We start from the raw sequence: 26,143 nt of genomic DNA, 5'->3' as shown, positions 1-26,143 counted from the left end.
TCTCCCAGACCGAAACTCTATATCCATTAAAAAATAAGTCTCCATTTTCTTCTCCCTTCAGCCACTGGATGGCCACCACCATTCTACTTTCTGTTTCTATGAATTTGACTCCTTCAAGTATACCTCATATAAGGAGAATTATACAGTATGCATCCTTTTGTGACTGGTTTGTTTCACTTAGCATAAAGTCTTCAACGTTCATCCTACGTTGTAGCACGTGTCGTGTCAGGGTTTCCTTATTTTTTAAGGCTGAATGCTACTCCATTTTACAGCTCTATCACATTTTGTTTACCCGTTCACCTGGTGATGGACACTAGGTTGCTTCTACCTCTTGGCCATTGTGAATAATGCTGCTATAAGCACAGGTGTGCAAATATCTGTTTGAGTCTCTGCTTTCGATTCTTAATGATTTTTTATTACTAAGTAGAATATCCTTCCTGGGTTCCTATTTCTCTTTGTCCTCTAAGTAACATTTGTCACAGTAGCCATCTTAACCCTTTTGAAAAGATCCTCTGCCTTATACTGGAGTACACTCTCCATTTCTTTTCTTCTCTCTCACCCAATCTTAGGATCTCTTTATTTATTCCTTTGACTTAAAAAGCTTTTCTCTCATACTGTTACATGAAAGCTTCCTTCACATCATTTAGGCGTCAGCTCAAGTGCCATCTCTGAAACGATGAGTGAAGTCCAATCACTGAGCTTCCACACGGAGTCACTCTCTAGCATAACACATATCACTAAGTAATGAGGGATCACTTATTTCTGTGTTTTGTTGTTTGTCTTCCCCCACCAAGAATGCAAACTCTTCAAGGCAGAGACTGAATGTCTTATTCATCATAAACTGGGCACAAGAAGATAGTCGATAAATATTTGCTGACTCTCTGATTTGCTCATCTCTGCTTCTCTTTCTTCTGCTGCTCTCTCTTACTTCCCTAGGTTCTGTCATTAGACCTCTCTCTTCACATTGTGCCACAGCAGTCCCTTCTAATCTCAGTTTCAAATATTAAATCCCAATTCTGTACTTTCAGGCTTCACCTAGCCCATCTCTAGCCCCATATTTTTTCACTTGGCTGACAGACACTGCTATGTGGACAGTATGCTGCCATCTCAAACTCTGTGTGCTCCATACAGAATGAACCCTATTCCCTCCCAAACCTGTTTCCTTTATGTCTCCTGTTTGACAATGGCATTCCCATACTCCCAAGTCACTTAACTTGAATCCTTGATGTTACCCCTGAGTTCTCCTTTTTCTTTTCTTTCACATCAAATTAACTGCTAAATCCCTTCCATGTCATAAATGTGACACCTTTCCAACGACCCCTCTATTCCAGGCACTGTAGGTAGTTTAAAAAGAAAACATGTATGTTTCCTGAATATAAAGCTAAGAAGGACAGTTAATATTTTGCATGATAGAATCAATATTCAGAATGATCTTAGAGGACTAAGAAGAGTAGAAGTTCCTAAAGTTGTTTTCTGTTTTTACTGAGTATAATTTATTAACAGAAAAATATACAAACCTTAATTGCAGAACTCAGTGAATTTTAGATATGCCTGCACCCATGTGACCACTACACAGATCAAGACAGAACATTTCCACCTCCTCAGAAAACTCCTATATGCCCCTTCCCTTGAATTCCGCACGCCCCCCACCACCCCGACCCCAGGTAACTATTCTATCACCACAGATGAGCTTTACATGTTCATTAACTTCATATAATTAGGATGTACACTTTCATGTCTGTCTTTTCTAACTCACTATGTAATGGATTAGTGGTTGCCTGAGGCCAAGAGGAACAGAAATGAGGAGTAACTGCTAATGGTAACAGGGTTTCCTTTTGGCATAAGGAAAATTTTCTTAAATTAGATTGTAGTGATGACAGTACAACTCTGTGAATACACTAAAAACCACTGAAATGTATACTTAAAAAAATTCTTTTATTGATGTATAGTTGATTTACAGTATTATATTAGTTTCAGGTGTAGAGTATAGTGACTCAGTATTTTCATAGATGATACTCCATTAAAAGTTATGACAACACAATGGCTATAATTCCTTGTGCTTACCTATTTTATACATAGTAGTTTGTAGCTCTTAATCCCACACCCCTAACTTGCCCTTCCCCCCTTCCCTCTGGTAACCAGTAGTTTGTTTTCTATACCGGTGAGTCTATTTCTGTCTTGCGATATACGTTCATTTGTATTGTTTTTGATTCTGCATATAAGTGACATCATATAGTATTTACCTTTCTCTGTCTGACTTATTTCACTAGGCATTAATATTCTCTAGGTCCATCTACTTTGTTGCAAATGGCAGAATTTCCTTCTTTTTACAGCTGAGTATTAGTCCATTGTGTATCTATATATCTACTCATCTGTTAATAATTTTGGGGCTGCTTCCAAATCCTGGCTATTGTAAATAATGCTGCTGTGGAATTTGGGGTGCACATTTTTTTGAATTAGTGTTATTGCTTTTTCTGGATATATACCCAGGAATGGAATTGCTGGGTTCCCTTATTTCCACATCCTCTCCAACATTTTGTTACTTGTAGACTTTTGGGGGGTGGGGTAGGTTTGTTTGTTTGTTTGTTTGTTTATTCATAATGGAAATACTTGGAATTGAACCTAGGACTTTGTGTATGCTAAGCATGCACTCTACCACTTAGTTATATCCTCCTCTCCATTTGTAGACTTCCTGATGACAGCCATTCTGACAGGTGTGAGGTCGTATCTCGTTGTTTTGACTGTATTTCTCTAATAGTTAGCAATGTTGAGCATTTTTTCATGTGCCTGTTTACCAGCTGTATGTCTTCTTTGAAAATATTCAGGTCTTCTGCCCATTTTTGATTGGGTTATTTGGTTTCTTGATATTGAATTGTACGAGCTGTTCATATATTTTGGATATTAACCCCTTGTCAGTCACATCATTTGCAAATATTTTCTTCCATAGGTTGTCTTTTCATTTTATTGATGGTTTCCTTTGTTGTGCAAAAGCTGTTTAAATTTAATTAGGTCTCATTTCTTTATTTTTGCTTTTATTTCTTTTGCCTTAAAGAGACAAATTCAAAGAAATATTGCTATAATTTAGGTAAAAGGCTGTTCTCCCTATGTTTTCCCCTAGGAGTTTTATGGTTTCAGGTCTTACATTTAGGTCTTTTATATATTTTGAGTTTATTTTTGTATATAGTGTGAGGAAATGTTCTAATCTCATTGTTTTACATATGACTGTTCAGTTTTCCCAGCACAACTTACTGAAAAGACTGTCTTTTCTCCATTGTATATTCTTGCCTCCTTTGTCATAGATTAATTGAACATAGGTGCATGGATTTATTTCTGGGCTCCCTATTCGGTTTCATTGATCTAAGTGTCTATTTTTGTGCCAGTACCATGCTGTTTTGATTACTGTAGCTCCTTAGTACAGTCTGAAGTCTGGGAGGGTGATACCTCCAGCTTTGTTCTTTTTTCTCATGACTGCTTTGGCAATTTGGGGTCCTTTGTGGTTCCATATGAATTTTAGGATTATTTGTTCTAGTTCTGTGAACAACAGCATGGGTATTATGAAAGGGACTGCATTAAGTCTGCAGGTTGTCTTGGGTAGTATGGTCATTTTAACAATATTAATTATCCCAATCCAAGAGCATGGGATATCTTTCTATTTCTTTGTATCTTCTTCAATTTCCTTCATCAATGTCTTACAGTTTTCAGAGTATAGGTCTTTCATCTCCTTGGTTAAGTTTATCCTAGGTATTTTATTCTTTTTGATGTGATTTTAAATGAGTTTTTTTTCCTTTCTCTTTCTGACAGTTCATTATTAGTGTACAGAAAAGCAACAGCTTTCTGTATATTAACCTTGTATCCTGCAACTTTGTTGAATTCATAATAGTAATTTCTAATAGTGAACTCTATACTTCAAATGAGTTAATTTTATTGTATGTGAAATATATCTTAAGAAAACTGTTAAGAAAAGAAAATAAAAATATTCAAAGTAATTCTTATGTATACAGGCATACCTTACAGATATTGTGGGTCTGGTTTCAGACAACCACAATAAAACAAATACTGTAATAAAGCAAGTCATATGCATTTTTTGGTCTCCCAGTGCACATAAAAATTACGTTTACACTATACTGTAGTCTAATAAGTGTGAGCAGCATTATGTCTACAAAAACAATGTATATACCTTAATTTAAAAATACTTTATTGCTAATCATTAATACATGCTCACTTTATGAGTTTGGGAGATACAGTTTAACTATATGAATACTGTATTTTGACAGGTTTAGTAGATTCCACAGAGATGTCTCAGAGGACTGTCTTCCAAACCAATTAAACTGCATTGCCTAAGAAAAAAAGTACTTTATTGCTAAAAAATGCTAACCATCATCTGAGCCTTCTGTGAGTCATAAGTTTTTTGCAATAGTAACATCAAAGATCACTGAGCACAGATCACCATAACAAATACAATAATGATGAAAAAGTCTGAAATATTGTGAAAATTACTAAAATGTGACACACAGAGACTCAAAGTGAGAAAACGCTATTGGAAAAATGGTGCCAACAGACTTGCTCGACACAGGGTAAGTACAAATCTTCAATTTGTTAAAAAAAAATACATTATCTGTGAAGCATGATACAGCAAAATGCAGTAAAACAAGGTGTGCTTGTACCAAAGTTTGACACACAACCTGAAGTAGTGCCTACAGCTCTATATGTGGGCCTGTTCTCATCTCCCAGGTCCCCTCTACTCCTATATGCCGAGAACTCCCAAACATATACCTTGACATACTCTCTCATTCTCTCTTCTGAGTACCAATATGCCTATTAAATAGCTTCTCCTGGAGTGCCTAAAGGCGCCTCAACAGTTCAAGATCCAAACCCTCCATGCATAACCCAGTTAAAAACATCAGCAGTATTGGTTACAACAGCTACAGCAAGCCTTGCTCTACCTCCTATATCGCATGCTATCATTCAACCCACTGTTTCAAGCTGAAAACTTGGTCTTCAAGTGCCCCCATCCCACTCTTTCTGAACATTTTCCTGTCAGTGCTCTCCTCTCCAGAACTGATTCCAAGCCTTCCTCAATCCTGTTGAGGAGATTCCTACCTGGTCCTCCTATATCCATTTTAAATCCTATTTGTAATCCCTTCTCCACACTGCTGCCACAGTGATCTTTCTAAAACATATCAGACCAGGTTTCTTCCCTTCAATAGCTGTTCCCTATTGCCTGCATGGGATTCTGTCTCTAACTTCACCTCTCACAGCTTCACACACACACACAATCCAATGCCCCAACATCTCTTCTCAAGAGGAGTGAATGACTCTGGACATGCACAAAGCACCCTTGTCCTTCATATGCACTCTTTTACCCAGATGATCTTTCTAATAAGTTTCTCTAAGTCAACCAAGTTGATTACACTGTCATATAACTTCTTTAGGATGGAGTATTGCACTTAGCATGGCCTTTTAAGTGGGACAGATCTGGACTCCAATCCAAATTATGTTTGCCAGCTATGTAAACCAATGGGAAAAATACATATTCTGCATGGTTTCTTTCCCAGTCTGCTCTAAAAAAACCAGAATCCATGAACTCTCATTATAAATTTGCTGAATCAGATTCAGTCGAAGGTAGAGATATCCTAAACTTAAAGAAGCAAAAGACTCAGTCTAAATCATCTCATTTAACTCTCTTTAGTTTAAAGCCAGACAATAGACCCCTTTATTCTTTGCAGATAAATTCTAAGTTTACTTGTTACCTTTGATAACACTATAAAGAGAATGATATAGCTAAAGTGTTGGCTTCCTAATTCAGTAAGTATTTTTTATTCATAGTAATTAAGAGAGATATATGGGCACGTAAATCTATAGCTATAATTTTTAAATCCTAGAGCTTATTTATTTTTATTGTTTTCTTATAAACATTTAAACACACAAAAAAGTACAGAGAATAAGACTACAAACATCCAACTGCTCAGTTTTATTACAAACTTTATTATACTTGCTTAGATTTTGCTTATTAAAAAAAAAATATTCTAAGACCCTAGCTGCACAATCTCTACAAATAGTAAGCTAACATCAACTCAGACTATCAACCTAAATTATACTAAATTTAAAGTGAGACATAGCTGTGCAATTAAAATTAAGAATTCTAATCCATCCTCACTGAGAAATATAATGGAAACGACTGTCCCAGGAATGCTGGGTTTTGCCTCCTACTTCTTAAGTCCTTCTATGGGATCTACTTTCTCATCTATGGGCCCTGCCATCCCACTCAGAGAACTCAAGACCCAGTGGAAATCAGTCCACAGGCTGGGTTGGACAAATCAGATTCTCTTTCTTTAGAGAATTTGTGGGTGAAGATGCAGATATTCTAGTCTATCTTCTACATAAACACCAGTTACCATAAGAAGGCAAATCATAAAGTAAAATGCACATCTCACTCCCATTCTTCAAAAATCTGTTGTCTATTATTAAAACTCCTTAGCCTAAATTATCTGGTCTCCGCCATTACCTCCTCTTCAGCCTGGCACCCAATACACATATCACCGTGCAGAGGATTAAAGATGACTCTAAATTTTCTGCCAGTCCTCTCGTTGAGAGGTAGAATCTGTCTTCCCTCCCTTTGAATCTACAGTGGCCCTGTGACTGGCTTTAACTCAACAGAATGCAGAGGGAGTAAAGCTGTGTGACTTCTGAGGCTGGGCCTTAATATATCCGCTGCTTTTGCACGCTTGGAATGTTCCCTCTTGGAGCCCAGTCGCCATGCTGTGAGAAACCCAAGCCACGCGGAGAGGTCATATGTAGGAGATTCTTGACGCTGGGGTCAACAGCCTTGAGCTGAGCTCCTAGCTGACAGCCAGCACAGACTGCCAGCCATGTAAGTGAGCCATTTTGGGCATTTCTGGCCTGCTGGGACTCCAGAGGATGGCAGCCCTTGCTGACACCACTTTGGAGCAGGAGAACTGCCCTATTGAGCCCAGCCAACTACAGAATCATGAGACATAATAAGCTGTACTGGTGGTGGTGGTGGTATATGTGTGTTTTTAAATATATATAGAACTTTTATTTTTTAGAACAGGTTTAGATTAACAGAATAATTAACTGATTGACTAAAAAGGTATATCATTTTTTAAATCTCAGAAAGAATAAAACAAAAGGGACAATGTAAATAAATAGCTACCATATAAGATATATCAATAAATCCACACTACAATGGAACAGCCCCCCAAGTAACGTACACTCCCACCATGTAATAGCTAGACCAGGCACTAAGAAAACTGATCACTGCATTCAGTGCGTCAAAGCCACATATGATAGATAAAACAGTATCTATGCTTAGATTAATATGACAATATAGGCATATAAATACTAAATAAATTAAGTTACATGAGTCTCTCTCTAAGGGAATCATGCCAATGAACTATATTCCCAACCTTTGGATTTCCTGATATGTCATCAGCCTTTTATACAGAACATAATTTTCATACTTAACTTCTGTAAGTGTGGAACAGTAAGACAGATTCGTGGTTAACTGTGTTCGTTCTATTCAATTTTCTCTCTCACAGACACAGCAGGGAAGTCAAATAAGTCCTGAAATGGTCCTTGGGAAAAATAAAAGGAATAGTCACTGTGCCTCCAAAGGATATATTCAGGGGCTTATGAAGTTTTACATTAATAACAACTCTGTCGATTGCTGTCCTAAAGGACATTTCTACAATAGAAGCTTCCACTAAAATAGCAGAACTCTGTTTGAAGAAGTGATTAGGTCATACAAAATTATATTCTGGTGACCATTCAGGAAAAAAAGCTAGTTCTAAACTACTGTGAAATTTAACATTCTTTTTCCTTGCTTCCACTTAAAATTCTTGGAGCCCCAAGAATCAAAACAAAGAAAATCACAGTTCACTAAGGCTGCTTTGTGTGTCAGCACCCAGCACAGTTCCTGGCATGTAATAGATGCTCAATAAATATTTGCGGAATTAATAAGAGGAAAGGAAAGGGGGAGGGGGGAAAGGAGGTTAAAAAAAAAGGCAATGAAAAATCGAAAGAACATTTGTACTTAATTATAGATTTATCCATGGCCAATCTACAGCAAACTTTTAGAAGCCATCTTCTGCTTTTTCTCTTTCGAGCAGGGAAATGGAATCTTCCTAAACTCAAAAGATCAAAGTATACATTTCCCAACTTGTGACGGATATATAACCCCCAGTGCATCTCTGAACTTCAACATCTCTCTCTCAGAAAAAAAAAAAGTTATGGAAGACATTGCACAGTTTCAGAGAGTATTTCTTCAAAAGGAATTCTTCATAATTCTCCAAGAAGACTTCCTTTGTCAATCCCGTCTGACCATAAACATCCTTGACTTCTATTCGCACAGTATGTACATGGGTGTTTTTTTTTTAAACTGCACGGACCCTTTCATTCACTTATTAGCTATTCTTAGCACCTTTTCTACAAATGCAATTTCAAAAATTCCAATTTCCCCTTAGTACGAAATCTAAACTCGTCATTTCAAGTCCTCAATCATGCATTCTAAACTCTCCAAATAACAATGACTTCTATTTCGGAGGCAACATGAGGAAAAGCTGAACCCCACTGTCTTTCTTTCCTCCTCCATGTATCTCTTAACTACCAGACAGGAGTCAGAAGAGCGGGTCAGATGTGCACTCAGGCACTGCCACAGCTGCAAGGCCCAGCCTCGCTGATCCCCAAGTTCCTTCAAGCTCACAAATCCGGGGAACTTTTCCCATAAACACACACTCATTTCTTCCTCCACTCATTTCTGCCCTCTTTTCTCAAACAAGCACGGGCCTCCACCATTTAAAAAAAACTTTCACCTGAACTAATGCCTCCTACCCACTGCTCTTCTCCATTTACTTTAAAACTTCCTAAAATTGGATAGCAAACTATAGTCACCACTCTTACTTTTTTTAAAAAATCATTTAATTTCCTTCTAATCCATAAAACTTGGTTTCTCATCCTCTTACTCTTAAAGGCCATTAATAACTTCTTTTTAAAAACTTTCTTATTATGGAAAATTTCAAGCAGATACAAAGTAAATACAAATGAACCCGTATGTACCCATCACTAAGCTTCAGCTGTTGTCCACGTTGTCAGGTGTGTTTCATTCACACTTCCACCCATCCTCCATGCCCAGTCAATTATTCGTCTACAGTTTTGCAGGTAAAGTGTACTTGGAAAATTGTAATTTTTATTGTAATTGTAAATTATAGCAGTATAATTTTGACAAATGGATATACCTGTATAACCCACACCCCTAACAGACATAGAATATCTCCATCTCTCCAGAAAATTTTGTGTCCCTTCTCTTGAATTAACTCTTCAAAACACAAATCCAGATGCATTTTCTCAATTACCAACCTCCTTGGCTTCTTGGCAGCATCGGACAGTACCAAGTCTACCTTTTGCTTAAAACTTACCTCCTGATTCCTGTGAAGCAAAAGTATTCCAGTTCACCCACAAGTCATGTCAGTTTTATCTCCAAATTACACCTTGGCTCTTTCTCTCCTCCACTTCAGTGCACTACCCTAGCCCATCTTTCCTCTCACCTGGGTGATGAACTACAGCTGCCGCTCACTGGCTCCGTGCTCCGACTCCAGCCTCTCTCCCATCCATTCTCCACACAGCAGCCAAAGTGATCTTTCACAAATGCAAATCATACCACGCCACTCCCTAACGTGGCAGCCTTCAATGGCTTCCCAGTTTATGGAGAATAAATCCATGCTCTACACCATGGCCTTAAAGGTCTTGCAACGGCTCTGCCTCACTCCCTAACCTCCTATCACCACTTGGCCACAAGGGACTTCTGATAGTTCCTGGAAGACAACAATGGCTTTGGAGCTGTTTCTTCTGACCCAGTACAGTTCTTCTAGCTCCTTACATAGCTGGCCCCCTCAGCCTTTACCTCTCAGCTGAAATGTCACCTTTTCAGAGCCCTCCTTGACCAACCCAAGCATATTCTCCCAGTCACCCTATATATTGCTTGATTTTATTTTCTTCATAGTATTGATCATAATCCATAATTATTATCTTTATTTATATTTGTTTTTTTCCCACTAAAATGTAACCACCTTGAGAGGAAGAACTATGTCTTGTTTGTTTATTGTTGTATCCCCCAATAACACATGCTCAAGAATTTATTGAAAAAAAATGGATTTAGTTCAAAATTATTATGTTTTGTAGAAAATTCCCCACTTTCCCTCAAAATCAGTTACCTTTCCTAACTTTTCTGTTAACAGAAAACCACAAATTATGTTGCTATAATTAATGAAATTAAGTACTATGATAAATTCATACATTAACATCAAATCATTCCAAATATAGTAAGATTTTAAACAAAGAGAAGCATAAGAAGAAAAAAGTAATAAAAACGTAACTTAAACTGACTGATAAAAATAAAGTTATAATCTAATTTTTGATAACAGAAACATCTACTTACTGCAACTACAAAATGAATGTTCTTTTTTTTAGTCTAGTTGATTCTAAACTGATACATTATTCAGTAACTGAAAAATCAAGAAATGCAGTCCTTCTTTCTAGGGGGACAAAAAAAGGTAGAAACTGAGACTCTGGCACAATTAAATAGTCTCTATTGGTCTAGTTACATGCTTGCCAAGCAATCTTCCAATTACAACTCAGCTTTCTAGGGAGAGAATGCACTTGCCAGAGGATCGAAGAATCCAGTCTTCCTTAACACTGTAGTTCATCACAAACTAATTAATTAGGGTCGTGGAGAAGGGTGCAGGTGCACTACAGAAATCCTGGGGCATGTGTATTCTGGGAATCCTGGGTGTGCGTCTGTGTGTGTGTGTGGGGGGGAGATTCCCAGGGCATGTGCATGTCTCACATGTTCTGACTATCCCTAAATGAGATTCAGGATCTGGATGAGTCTGATCAAAGTCTATAGGCTTCTGCTTTGGCTACAGAAAGAAGGAAGCGAGATGGAAAAAAAACAAGCAAGAGGACAGGATGACATCTGTCCTTTTACCTAACACAAGGACTGTAGTGAGGAGGGATTCAGAAAGAAGCTAAGTGAGTTGTTTCCACAAGGGACCTGGAGACTCAGGGCACAAACAGTGCTTCTCTGAAGCCCAGTCCACGAAGTGCAACAGAGCAGAGAAGGGGATGGCCTCTCTACAATTTGGTGAAGTGTTGTATGAGGCCAAGAGGCAGTGAAGACTGATCTGATGGGAATCCACACACATTTTTTTTTCCTGTCTTCTTTGTTTTTTAATAATTTATTGATGTGAAATTCACATAACATAAAACTAACCATTTTAAGGTGAACAACTCAACGGTATTTGGTACATTTAAAATGTTGTGCAATTACTACCTCTATTAAGTTCCAAAACATTTTCATCACCCCAAACAGAAACCCCATGCCCATTAAGTAGTCACTCCTCATTCCCCTTCCCTCTAACTGGTCCCTGGCCACCACCTGTCTGTGTTCTGGCCATGGATTCATCTACTCTACATATTTCTTACAAATGCAATCACACAATATGTGACCTTCTGTGTCTGGCTTCCTCCAATTAGCATGTTTTGGAGGTTCCCCATGACGTTTTCATACCTCTCCACTTCTGCTGTGGTAGAAGAGTAAGTCTCCCCACAGAGAGTACCAGGAAAGGTAGCAGCAGTGAAAGGACACCCCCAGGAGGGCTCAGGGCAGATAATGCTGCAGGGCTGGGCACTGTCCAGGACACAGTGTGAGACACCCTCAGAGTGCCCAGGAAGGACTGGAGACAGCTTTGAAAGGACAAAGAGGGGTGAGAAGGTGATACTGAGGGCTCCATATCACCAGACAGAGAAACAGCCAAGGAGATTCAGGACATGGGGCCAGATATAGACAGATAAGCATGTATATAACTACTTATATACAGGGTTTAACAATGATAATATTCATTCAAGCTTTAGCTTGAAGAGCCAAGCCAAACAAGTTACCATTTAAAATTTTACAATATAATTTAAAACGTCTAAAAAATTATCAGTGATGTCTTCTATGCAGCAGGAAAAAGGGACAGGCTTTTACTTTTTGCCTTACACACTTCTGATTTGTTTTAATTTTCAAAATAAGTACATACAACTTGCATAACAAAACATTAAAAGATAAAGTGCTAGTATTCTACAAAGAAATCATAAATTTCTCTCAGTTCAGTAAAAATTTGTTTTAAATTTGTCATATACTACAACAAAAATGGATATTAAGTAGAAAAAATCCTCTCAATCTTAGGTTCAGTTCTAATTTAAATCAATCAAATTTCTAAATTCACCTGAAACACAACACTCACTCTACTCATTCACTGCCCCTGTTGTTCAATTTCTGCTCAAACTGTTTGGTTCTTCAGTAATTCACTGACCTTGGAACTGCTTTCTTCCGATACTTCTCCCTCATTGGTTTGCATGGGAACAGACTCTGTGCAAAACTCTGCAGAAACAAACAAATACTGCCTGAAAGAGATAAGAAGAGAAAAAATACATAAGGAATTCAGTGTGAAAACTTGTTTTTATTTTTTCAAAAATTAGACTGAATTTCTGTCACCAAGACCATAAATACTGTGAAGCAATGACCTTAAGTAATGTGTGTGTGGTGTGTGTGTGTATGCATATGTGTGTAGGTTTGTGTACGCACATCCACAAGCATCCTAGGTAAGAAAGGAGGGAGAAGGGTAGGAAGGGAATTTTCGTCACCTTGAGGGTAGTTAGGAAAGGTTTGAGACACTGGGGTATTAAACAGTTCTAGATTTTTTCCCTCTTTTTATTTGATTTTCGCAGAGATAACAGTGAAAATCTTCAGCAATTCATACAGTATAAACTCTGACCTGTCAGAAAGGAGGCCCACTAAGTAAAGCAGTGGACAAGTTGTTATGCTGTAGCAGGTCATACTGTCTGGATACTGGGCTAGGAAATTGAAAGTGGCTGAGTTTCTTGGGTTTATAATTTATGCTCAACATTAATGATATTTTATAATTGAAATTAAGGTGTCCTCTATTGGTTGATCCCATCTTTTTATTGTAAGAAAATTTGCTTAATAAACTAAATGTCAGTTAATTTATTTTTATATGAGAACAGGCTATTCATAGGGCAAGACAATAAAAAGTAGTAATTTTTCCTCTAAGAATAAAATGAGTCAAATAAAACTGTGTTAAAATTTTATGAATTAAATAAAATGTACCAAAAAGAAACTACTAAAAGTTTATGCAAAATTCAAACTAATTCATTAAATACATAATTATTAAAGAATAATTATTCAAACTGACACAAAATAAATCTCCATTGTATCAGGTATGAATATTTTAAAACCTCTCAAGTACTTCAAAGGGCTCACAGCTATGGATGAAAACTAAAAAGATGCTTGACATTGTATGTTTTTTGTGTGCGGAGAAATATTTATGACCGCAGCAGATTGGGAACCTGGCGATCCAGCTCTGTGTACAAGCTTCTCAATAAACATCCACAAGACCTGAGGCTAAAAAGGTCCTTCTGGGAATCTGTTTCCTCACTTGTTGAGGGGGAAAGTGTATCAAAATATCTACTGTGCCCACTATGAGGTTTTGGGGGAACCAATATGTATTTATGCAATGTGAAATTGGTACAGCGAAAGCTCCTTAACCAACCCCCAATTCACTCACTCCACCTGACCCGACGCTGCCCATTCCCTCTGTGAAACATACAACTGATGCTCACAGCAAGTGAAACCGGACTTCTCTAGTTGGTTTTGCCCCTCACAGGCTTACGATAGTTGTATAAAAGCAGAACTGCTCTTTCTATGAAAACTATATTGGTAGCACTGGAAAAACCTCAATAACATAACTAGAAAGGTCTGGTATACAAATGCTTCACAAACGTCTTTAAGTTCCCATTCCACTTTGCTGAAACAGAGGTGGTATTTCATAGAGATACATTATAGACATAGCTGACCAAGAAAGCTACCCCATAATCCCTGTGCCATTTCCGTTTCAATGTGCTGGGAAAGAGGAATGCTTCTTCCCCTCTCCTGGGGTTTCACCTCTGGCTCCTCTCCACCCACATGCTTCACCCTAGGGGAGGCACAGGATCTTATCTGAATGGTGAGTTCAGAAGGAGAAACAAGGTATGTGAGCTCAGCCCCTTCTCTCTCTTCCCTTTGGAAGCCAGCTGTCCCCCAGGAGCATGCACTGTCCTTTATTGTTATACCCATAAATACGGGTCCCTCACAATTACTGTGACAAGGTTAAGTCTGCTGAATTCTGAGGTTCAGTGTTAAGACTGTTCTCTTGCCCGTAGATGTAAGCCACATTCTCCCAATTTTCTCAGTTGGTATAGAACTCAGCCAAGGGGGAAAGTGCTATTTATTAGGTCTCTCAAAGACCCTAAATCTGGTGCATTTGAGACTAGAGTCTTGATAAGTGGACATGAAGCATAATTTGGGGAGATAAATTCACGTGGAATTTCTGAGGCTTCTGTCAGGCCAGGATTTGGGGCCTTAGTCGTTAGTGAGAGGACAAACCGTTTTGACCCTGCAGAGGTTTACTTTAGGTCACATGAGTTTTTACAGTTATACACTAAGTTTTAACTACTGAGGCCAAATTAGACGTTTAGAAAGCAGAGGCCACACTGTATTCTGACCTTAGTGGTGACTGTAGTTATGGTAACTCTGTCTTCAGGTATGTGGTTGTTTCTATGGAGACAAGGCTGCATGCACCAGGCACAGAAGCCTTAGCAAAGGCTTGGGGGCTTTGCCGGCCTCGGCAAAGCAACAAGCCACAGTCGGTTGCGGTGGCGGTGGTGGTGGTACTGAAAGCTCATCTAAATGTCAGCTGTGCAAGCGGCCTCAGCGTACATCGGCCACTCTGGCCTAGCAAGCAAATGCCAGCCGTGCTGGCCTCAGCAAAGGGAATGGGGAATTAGCAGGCTTGGGTGGCTTCAAAGTACAGAGGCTGTGGCCTGACCTTGAATTATGCAGGCACAGCTTTTCCTAAGCATGCAGGGCTGAGGCAATGATTGGACTTTAGGGAAAACAGACTTTCTTCATATAGATCGTTTACAGATCAGTGAGAGCAACAGTTATTTGCTGCATGGAAGCGGCCAAGCAGCTGAATTTCAAACAGCACATGTGCCATAAAACCAGTGAGGGTCTATGTGTAAACTGCCTGGGCTTACGTAGGCAATTCAACGGGGAGATGGAAATTAAGAGGTTTCTCACTATAGTATATGGCATAGCAATGTCCTTTACTTTCTTTGCTTTCATTTTTTTGTTGTTTTCGAACCATCCTTACTATTTTCCAATGTGTTTCTTGAAAACACCATGATGACAATCTTGTCTGAAGGCACAGCTTGTAGTTCTAAGGGTCTAAGTCAGTTTCACTGTCCTTTTGACAAAAAGGAAGGTGAATAAAGTAGGCAATGCAAAAATATATGGCTACGCTGGGGTTCCACTTGGGAGGTGGCAAAGGGCCCGTGTATCAGTGCTAACAGAGTGACGGAAGAGTCAGAGCCGAGTCACCGAGGTGAAATGAACTGGAGGGTGACGAGTGGAGTAAAGCTGTCAAGGATGATGTCACAGCATAGGCATCTGCCTTCTGCTTCAGCACATGGTTTCACCTCAGAGCCACCACTCTCCTGCCGTGGCGGTAACTGACCGAGAGTCTTGACCGGCACACGCAGGACAGGCCTCAACAGATGTTAATGACCAAACATGAGCATGATTTACACAGCATCCGGGCTCGGTCTTCTCTAAAAGTTGGTAAGTATGTTAACATTTAAAAGGCCTCCAGGATCCAGGCCTTACCTGTCTCTCCAGCATCATCAGCCAACACCTCTTTGTTCACTTTGTTCCAGCATCACTGAACAACTGATGGCCTCCCAAATATGCCAGATGGCTTCAGGTTTCCATGTTTCTGTTCATATTACTCATTCTGCCTTTCCCTTCCCTAGTACCATCCGGCAACACTCTATTCGTCATTTAAAACTCAGCTTTTATAAAGTAATTCCTGACCCATCTCTAGGAAGAACTCGTGATTCCTTCCTCAGTGTCCCCAGTAGATCTTGTCTGAATTCTGCTATAGGACCTGTAACACTTAACTGGATTTATTTAGTTACACAGATCCCTCCCCTACTGGATTATCAATCCTTTGATACCAGATACTTCATCTCATTAATCTCTGTATTCACAGACTACGTAAAACCGTGTACCTGGCATTTAGTAAGTATTTAAATTCCTATGTAAAAATGACTGAATTAATCAGCTAAAGTCCCTTTTGTTTAAACTGCAATAGTTGATTGAACAAATATTTACTAGGTCCCTACCACAGGCCAATGGTGCTGGGCTAGTGTGGTGCAGCAGAACGAACTTTGGCTTTGACGGAGCAGAACCATTATTCTTTGTCATTTCTTAGCTGTGTAATCTTGGGCAAGTTACTTAACTTTCTAATCTTCATTACTTTCATCCATAAAACTGGCCAGGAAGTGGTGTCACAAGGATTAAGTTAAACAATACATGTATAGCACTCAGCAAGGTGTCCAGAGGCAGCCAAGAGGCACTAAAAAAAAAACAGTTAGCTCCTTTCCAGGAAGTCTCAAAGGGTAGAGACTAGTAAAGGAGACAGATACAAATAAATAACTCTAATGTAAAATAATGAATGCTTTATTGCTGTAGTAACAACAGGTACTCCTAGAACACAGATGAAAAAAATTCTGTCAAGGGAGTGTGGGAGAAGGGGACAACAGGAAAGACACAAGAAGTAAGAGTAAATAGCGGCAGTCTTCTCCCCTCTTCCAAAATCTAAGAGAAGAGAAAAGCATCCACTAAGGCACAAAGTGGTGAAAAATAATTATACATGTGGGGAGTACAAAATGGCCCAGTAAGGTTTACAGATAGGGGTTTACTAAAAGGGAAACCAGAAATGTTGACTGGAATTAAGTTTTGAAGGGGTCTGTAGGAGGGCACCTGCAGCACTGGGGAGCCCTGAGAGCTGGTTAAGCAAAGGAGCAGTGAGCAAATCCACTGTTGAGAAGCTGGCTCTGGCAGTGCTGCGGGCTACACACTGGGGGGGGGGGGGGACGGACCAGCAGAACAGAAGCTAGGATATGCTCACATAAAACTCCAAAACTGCCACATGAATAACAGATTCTAGCTTTATTAAAGGATGAGGCACCAAATGTCAGTATCAATCTAAATACAGCTGCTTTTCAAAGGGACCTACTGAAGTTGAAATGCAAAGGGCCCGTGTGATGGCCACTTTAAATACCCCTTTGTAAGAACTCTGGAGAAAAAAAAAAGAACTCTGGACAGGAGCAATAACATCAAAATGTACTCTTCTTCTTTTTAAGATGAATGCCGATATCAATTTTTAAAACTTACCTTTGACAGTATCCTGGGGCAACACAAGCCCGTGAAGATGACTCTAGACTACATTCAGTGCAAAAACCAAGACCCTGAAAAAGAGAAGAAAATTGCAATGAGCCACATGCTCACAGCCAGACACCACTGTAAGTGGTGAGATGTAAGTTCTGAATTCAGGCAGCCTCATATGAATCCAGGCTTCTCCATCTACCAGCTACTGACTCTCAGGCCAGTGTCCTAACCTCTCAAATCTCAGCTTCCTCATTCAACACTGCGAACAACAGCATCTTCCTCATAGGGTTCTTTGGAAGTTTGAAAGCAATGTGTGTAAAACCCTTAGTGAAGGGCATGGCACCAACCACATGCTTGATAAAGGTGAGTGGTTATTAAGATTGTGAACTGAAATCCATTTTGAAGAAACATTAAAAGCTGATATTAAACCTTTATTATTTATTTAACCTTATCTGCTCTACCAGAAAAATACCAAATCACATTTTCAACCTCTCCATTTCACATAAGGATGTCTCATAATCACTGCAGATTTAATACATCCCAAACTGCACTCTTCATGCCCCGTACCCTCCCAGACCCCATTCTCCTGTCTCTGCTGTCTTCATCAAGGGTATCATCCCCGACCAAGGTGCTTGGGTCAAAACCTCAGATTTGTCCTGGATTTTCTCACCCCACCCCAGTCCTCTCATCCTGTCATTCCTGCTTTCACAAGCTGTATCTCAGATCCATAAATGCATAAGCATGCATTTTCATAGTGATCACATTTATTACTTGTGGGGCCTCTTAGCTGGTGTTCCTGGGCCTATTCATGCTCCTGCCCGGTGCATTTCCAACTAATTGCTGGAATGGCTTTTTCAAAATCAAATCAATGTATAGCACAAGGAAATATATACAAGATCTTCTGGTAGCTCACAGAGGAAAAAATGAGACAATGAATATATATATATGTTCATGTATAACTGAAAAATTGTGCTCTACACTGGAATTTGACACAACATTGTAAAATGATTATAAATCAATAAAAAATGTTTAAAAAATCAAATTGGATGATAGCAATTTCCTAATAAATGCAGTGAAAATGTTACTTAATGATGAATGTTTCTATGTGTTAAATATATACTCATATATATGTGAATATACAGACATATAAATATTCATGAAATGACAGCCATTTATTAGATATTTAGAGACCCCAAGCCAGTCCCTTCATTTTACAATGACAGAAAAAAAATGCTGGAAGGATATTCTGCTCAAGGTTGGACCTGTGTGTGTGAAGGTAGCTGAAACAATGCTGGGCAAACTCAGCAAAAATTTACCTGTCATTAGCATCCACACTGCTGTCAAAAAGAGCTGTCACTATTTGAAAGTTGGTACCCTGATTTCACAACCAACTTGTTTCTGTCCAAGAAAGCACATTCCATTCCCCATGGCTATGGATTATATATATATTACAGCTTTAGTCCTACATTATGTCACAATGTTTGAGCTGGTGTTTTAGTGAAGCTTGAAAGCATCTTAACTGCCCTCTTCTCTGTCATTACCTTAGCTTATTTTTTAACACTGTCTAAATAAATAAATCTCAGATGGAGTGGTACTATGATGAGTATTAATGATATTTTAATTATTATTCTTAGCCTCCTATCATACACACTGTTATCACAGCAATCTTCCTCTAAAAAGCAAATTTGACCTTTGACAAGAGAATGACCAAAACTCAGTCAATAACTACCCCATTACCCTTAGGGTAAAATTCAAGACCTCTCCAGTCCTACCACCACTTCACACTCTGTTCACACAGACTGCACGTGGTTTCCTGGCTTACAACACACGCACTAATGTCTCTAAGGGCCCTTTGCCTAATCGCCTTCTACTCTTTTCAGATCTGCCTCAAGTGTTATCTCCTGTAAGCTTTCTGTACCCTTCGTGGCTGCACCAAGTGTTCCTCCTCTGAGAATGCTGGTAATATCCATGGGTCAGTTTACTTCATGCCACAGGAACTCCTTCACAACAAGGACTATCTACGTCTTAAACTATCTTTGACTTTGGTATCAGGTAGAGCCCAGAGAACATAAGTTGAACTGAATCTTGACATGATCCCAGCAGCTCAGTATTTCAGTGGGGCTGTTTCCCCAGTGTGCGCTGGGGCAAGCTGAAGCAGCTGCAGCTTCCAAGAGGGGACTGGCGCTCACGGAGGATGTAAACTATGTGGTTATGCGTGACGCTCAGCACCTCAGATAAAGATCAGATTCTTTAATTTTTTGTCAACCGCAGACTATCAAGAAAAGACTGACTAGGGTGGGAGGGTATAGCTCAAGTGGTAGAGTACATGTTTAGCATGTAGGAGGTCCTGGGTTCAATCCCCAGTACCTCCTCTAAAAATAAATAAATAAGCCTAATCCCTACCCGCCCCCCCAAAAAAAAACTAAAAAAGAATAAAGAAAAAAAGAAAAGACTAATTTTCAATTCTCTATTCTGATTAGTTTCTGCCCCAGCTAAATATTCTTCTCTAGACTTATCAGTAGTCTAAATTCTGTACTAACTTCATAAGGCAGCCCATTATTACATATCTTGTTAACAGGCAAGCTTAGGACACAGTGACCACACAGGACCAGTGTCCTGTGCCTGCTTGGCAGTTGGTCCCCAATGTTTGCCGGCATTCAGTGAGGGAAAAGGAGTTAGAGGGCAGGCAGGCAAGGGAAACTGGGCGGTCTTCCAAGTACTCTGGAAACCAGTTTTTACAGAACAGCTTCATTACTTTCTCTGCAAGGCTGTGAACCTCTGTATCAGATGCACTCTTATTCAAGATAAACACAAAATTTACTTCTAAAATCAGCATTTTAAATTATCTAGCTGAAGTTATCTCCAGCACTGTTTCCCTTCGAAGGTATGAGTAATGGCAAATTCCTTTAAAACATCCTTTTGAAATGTTCAGAACTGCACTGTAATCCTTCCCTCTGATCACCCGTAGCCACAGCAGTAAATGATTCGAAATGCTCCAGTCTTCTCTTTTCTCTCGTGGAGTAACCAGATTGGTCTTGAAATTCACACCGGAGGGTGGAAAGGTTCGGTGAATCTTGGCCTAAATCAACTCCCAGGCCCTGCTAAACTTCAAGCAAACTTCAAGAGTTCCTCCGCAGCCAAGTACGTAACTAAACTCACAGGACGTAATTAGAACTCAATCTTTCATAGGGAATATGGGAAGTTAAAAGAAATACATATTCCATAAACTATACTTATTAATAACACCTCTGATATGATAGGGTTTAATTTTCAAACTTGATTATTTAGTATGATTCTTTTAAATTTAATTTTAATTCTCATTTCAAAAAATTCAAGCAATATGGTTAAGACCCTTGACCACCATCTTCTCTTTCCCTGTCCTGATCTTCCCAGGACTCACCACTGTCATCTGTTTGATATCCAGCATAATTCTTGAGATGCAGACTCATGAATATACTGTAAACTTTTAACTTAGTCACAAATAGCACTGAAAATTCTGACTGCCTCCATTGTTGGCAACCAGCTTAACTTCAAGCAAGATGTCAGGAAGAGACATCTTAAGTGAAGCAGCAGATGAGAGGGTGGAGCGAAACACTAGTAAAGAGGCCAGGAAGGTCTTCCCATGAGGCGAGGACAGACCAGGAGACCTGGGGCAGACAGAAGGGCTCCACACACCCAGCTCTATAAGCGGGGCACCCAGCCCAAGCGGGCAAAAAGGAACCTATTAAGTACTATCAATAATCAAGTCAAAAGCCCAAGGAGCACAGGTGGAGGCAGTTCTGCTGCAGACAGTTTATTTAGTCACCAACACACAAGAGTTACTACTGTTCCAAGATTTGGAAATGCTGCCTTTGGAGTTTTGGGTCACCTCTACCTCAGTTCAACACTTTGGAAATTCTGTTAAATATTTCAAGTCTGCTCATTCCTAAAAATATCCCTTTAGTCGTAAAATCTCCTCCAGCTTTTACGCCCTCCCTCCCCTCTTTCTTCTGCTAGTCAAGCTCTTTAAAAGTTCTTATTTGTGGTTTCAGTATCCTTCTCTCTCATTTACTTTTTAATCTTCAAAATTTGGCTTCTTTCCCTATCACTTCCAGTTGTCAAATACAATGGCTATCATTCAACTGTTTTGCTTTAATCTCTCTGGCATTTAAAAATCAGAATGACCTGGAAGCCTTGGCATCTGGGAGCTCCTCTCCTATCTTGATGTTAAGGATACTGCAATCCAGTCACTGGGCAGGGGCACTGTTTCAGTTCCTGGTCCCCTGGCTGTGACTAGGTCCTCCCTGTCTCCCTTGGGTATGCAACCAGTCCCAGGCTCTTGTCAATAATGTTGATTTTCAGGGTCCCACCATAGGGAGAGTGCTGCTGGGTGAGGAGCTGCTGTTTCTATACATGGAGGATTTAGGGTACAAGGGTCGTGGTAAAGGAACTCAACTCAACTCCTGGCTTCAAGGATTGAGCCCAGTTCTGATGCTCAAACTGACATGAATATATTTAGTCCCTTCATCCCATAGAAGGGGCCAAATGGATTACTTCTGCTATCTCTTAGACCATTTCTTTCCAGTGTCTTTTGCTAGACAGTCTTTCTCTACTTGTCCTTTCACTACTGGACTGGTATTGTCCTCGGAAGTTCACCCTTCTCTTTCATTTTTTATTATAAACACATGTCCCTATCCTCTCCCATAGATTTAACTACTAACTATATTGATAACTCCCAAATATTTCTCCCCAAGTATTTCAACTTTCTTCCCTATTCCTACTGTCACTGCCTTAGTTCTGCCAGTTTCTCGCCAGATTTATTCCAATTATCAATAAACTGGTTTTCTTATCCTCAAGACCCACCCCACTCACATCGCCATTAGAATTACCTTTATGAAGTGCAAGACTACAGTGCCTCTGCAATGTGTCTCACCCATTCTCAAGATGAAATCCAATTCCCGCTGCGTGTTTTACAAGTTCACCTCTCAGCTTCATCTCACCAAACCATAAGGCTTTCAGTTTCCCTGAAGTACCACATGGTTTCATGTGCCTGGAACTTTGTACATGCTATTTCCACTTGGACTCTCTCACTCACAAGGCAAGTTTTTTCTCAACCTTCAGGATGCAAGAAAAGGGAAACTTTTCCTATGAAGTTTGTCTTGATTCCTCTCTTTTGCTGCCTGTGCTCTGGAAGGGGCCATTCTCTGGGTTGACAACTGTTCTTGGTATATATTTATACTAGGCTTGTTTATGTTACATAGACTTGTAGGTTCTAAGTTTCCTGCAGGCAGGGCCTAAGTTTTCTTATCACTGTATCACCATCATTTAAAACAGTGCTAGTGCAAAGGATATTCCAATAAATAAAACACACATTTTTGGGGGAAAAAATAGTGTCAACTCAATACAATATTCTTAGTTTACTCAAGTAAGGATCCTGCTTCTCAGTCATAACAGTATATCCAGGGCCACAGTATAGACTCCAATCATTCACTCAGCGAATGAGCCACCTGCCAGGTATCATGCTCTGTTCCAGGAACACCTTGGTAAAGTAATGCTAGGCGCTCAGGGCAGTGTGCTACTTGCATGGACCCAGACTCTCAAGGAGAAGCTATGAAGAAACTATGGGTCTAAAGCATAAAGATGTTAAATTTATTATATCCTGTTAAGTCAGGGAGGGTTGCCTAATAAAAACAAACTCAGTTTGAAGCAGGGATAAAGAAAAAAGCATGTGCCGTACCTTCAACTACTAATCCAGTTTGGTCAAAGACAACTAATGCTCTCTGGCTTAGTCTAGGACAATGTGTTAAACCTTTAACAGAAAGGGCTTCAGAAAGTAAGGCTACCTCTGAAGACCTATACAAACTGCAAGTCACTTGGAAGTAGGGGCCGGATGGTAGGCAATAATGACTGCCAGCCTCAGAACAGCGGAGGCAGTGATCCGAACAGCAGATTCAACTCAACCAGCTTTACTCAATGCTTATGAAAAGCCCAGCACTATGCTCGGCGTTTTCTGAGCAAGGGCTTACGTTGAGGTTTTACTGCAATTGCTGGTCATGTTAAGAATTAAAGAGGTTAACAAGCACCACTTTTGTACCCAATTTATTGATGATTTATGATCAGAAAGCCTTTATTCTTTTTTCATATTTTATATTAACTTTATGCAGTTTTTTTAATCAAATAGCTATTTCTATTAAAGTTGTTCACAAAATTACAAATGCATACTGGTTCTCCAATAAACCAGTGAGTAAGGGAAATTTTAATATTGATATTGAAGATAATAACAATATGAATAACCACGGACAACTAATTATGCTGTGCTCGGCAACATACATCATGGAAATCTCAAAAAAACTCTCATTTAAGATATGATCCCTGTCCTCAGAGGTCTTACACTGTAGATAAGAAGAAACTAGCACACCTAACAATTCCACAAAAACTAAGCACTTAGCCATGTCGCACAGAAGTTTTGAGGATGCAGAAGAAACAGTGGGCTAGACAATCTGTGCAGCCTTCAGAGAGAAACTAAGATTTCAGCTGGAGTTGACAGGATTTAAATCAATGATTCTCAAACTTTTTGGTCTCAGGATCTTATTACACTCTTAAAATGACTAACGACCCCCCACCCACAAAGCTTTTGTTTATGTGGGTTGTAATTATCAATATTTACCACATCAAAAATTAAAACTATAAAAAATTTAAAATATTCATAAATATTTAAACTTACAAATAATAAATGATTACATGTTAACATTTTTAATTAAAATAATATTTTAAAGGATAAAAACTTTGAGAGAAGTGTCATTGTTTTACATTTGTGCAAATATCTTTGATACTTTGCAAATATCAGACAACAGCTGTATCCTAGCATTCAACCTTTTGCTGTATCGCATGTCATGTCGCCTCTGGAAAAGTCCACTGTACACTCATGAGAGAATGAGTTTAAAAGGCATATTATCATCTCAGTGTTAATAAAATAGCTGTGATTTCATGGGCCCCCTGAAGGGTCTGGATGGGTGGCGGGGAGGGATCCATGGACCACACCTGGGGTAATCATACATTTCAACAGAGAAAAAAAAATGATATAAGCAAGGACTGGAAGTGAGTGGCTGGAGAGACATAACTTCCAAGCACGCAATGCTTACCCCTAAAATCTTGCTCCAACCAGGCCCACCTCCATGGTGAACCTAGAGGCAGAAACGGAAGGGCAAGGTGGGGACCAGAAGCCTCCCCTCGCTCCGCGGAGCGTCTGTGCCTGCGGAAGCGGCCCCACCGCCCCCGGCAACATTCCCTGGAGGCCATGTCAGGGTTTCCTCTCTGGCGCCTACACTGTGCTCTCCTCCTCCGAGCTGTAAACGGCTCACAAGAAACCGCCGTGCTGTGGCTTCCCCAGGCTCTATTTACTAACTACAAAATCGTCTCACTGCTACAGTCTCAAATTCTTCAGACGTTTCTTGATCTGGCTGTCTTAAAAAGCACATTTAACATCAGCCACGTAGCCAGTTTTTCCTTGCCAATAATCATGAACGTTTGCTCTTCCGTTCCTGTGCATCCTGCGCTCTGTAAAAACAGCTCCTGGAGCGTCATATGTCATGGATCTCGTTGCCATAAACTGAAAACATTTTCTTCTTATTTTGTGGCACAAATTAAACGCGTTCTGAACTCGGTTTGCATACAGTCCATCTCTGGCCAAAAAAGAGGTTTAAATATACGGATGGGGGCAGGGGGTGGCCATTATCATGGCTAAACTGTTTTATCATCAAAGTCAATGTTCAATAGTGTATAAATCATGGTAAAATTTTAAATTAAAAAATAATGTTCTAAAATTATCCTGCAATAAGTATACTTGTTCATCTTATGTAGTAAGCTTTAAGTTGTCTAACAGTATTTTGTAGCTAAGAGAAGCACAGATGAAACAGAAGCTTCCTTTTCAGTCTTTTAAATAAAAAAAAAAAACATAAATGCAATCATGAATCTATATAGTTTTTCAGTTTTTAATTTTTTATTTTTAGTAAACATTTATTAAGGCCCCTTTACAGAAGAGAATAAATCATTCTGAAGTCAAAGTGAAACTAAAACTTTAAAAAGAGATTTCTGCTTCTGGAAATGGTAAACTAGGTAATTCAGAGCAACTATCTTGCTAAGGACAGCCCAGAAAATCTGGACAAAATACAAAAAATATCTTGAAGGCACAGGAGCACTAACAAGTCAATTCAGAATTACCATACACAAAAATCAATTCCAGGTGAACTATATACCAAATGTGAAAGATAAATAATACAGCTTTTGGAAAATAATGTGGGATAAAGTTTCTATTACTTAGGGGTAGGGAAAGATCTCTTAAACAGGAAACAAAAAGTACCTATTATTTAAAAAAACGTAAATATAATGACACAAAAATTCAGCTTTTGTTCACCAAAAGACGTCCTCAGGAAAATGAAAAAGCAGGTCATATAAAACCAGTAAAGGGCTCATATTCAAAACAATAAAGAGTTCTAATAAGTTTAAAAAAAGACTAAATAAAATAAAACAAAACAGAACAAGGAAGTCTGATATCAGATCCCACCTTCCAAAAACTAAAAGATAACAACAAGAAAATAGGCAAGAGGCTAGAGGAGGCAAATCACCAAACTACATTATCTAAATGGGTAACAAACATATGAAAAGGTGTCTACAGTAAGTGAGGAAAATACAAAAGAAAACCAAAATGGAAAGTAAAAAAAGAATCATAATGATAAATCATTATATAGGAGAATGGCTGCAAATGTTTAAACCTGATAATAACAAGTGCTGCCAAGGATATGGAACAACAGGAACTCT

General features: G+C 39.2%; 1 protein-coding gene across 2 annotated transcripts in view; it reads right to left on the bottom strand.

Moving 5' to 3' along the window:
- TNRC6B (trinucleotide repeat containing adaptor 6B) overlaps positions 1-26,143 on the bottom strand; it is a 225,856-nt gene that overhangs the window by 154,547 nt on the left and 45,166 nt on the right. For both annotated transcript variants that reach the window (XM_072973566.1, XM_015241646.3), the window contains exons 2-3: positions 17,354-17,427; positions 12,372-12,462 (exon numbers count right to left, since the gene is read on the bottom strand). In XM_072973566.1, coding sequence (XP_072829667.1) covers positions 12,372-12,416 — 45 coding nt within the window. In that variant the 5' untranslated portion in view covers positions 12,417-12,462; positions 17,354-17,427. The remainder of the gene's footprint in view (positions 1-12,371; positions 12,463-17,353; positions 17,428-26,143) is intronic.

The sequence above is a fragment of the Vicugna pacos genome, chromosome 12, assembly GCF_048564905.1.
Source record: "Vicugna pacos chromosome 12, VicPac4, whole genome shotgun sequence".
Classification (NCBI taxonomy): Eukaryota; Metazoa; Chordata; class Mammalia; order Artiodactyla; family Camelidae; genus Vicugna; species Vicugna pacos.
Note: the sequence above shows the minus strand (reverse complement) of the source record. Positions and strands in the feature narration are given on the sequence as shown.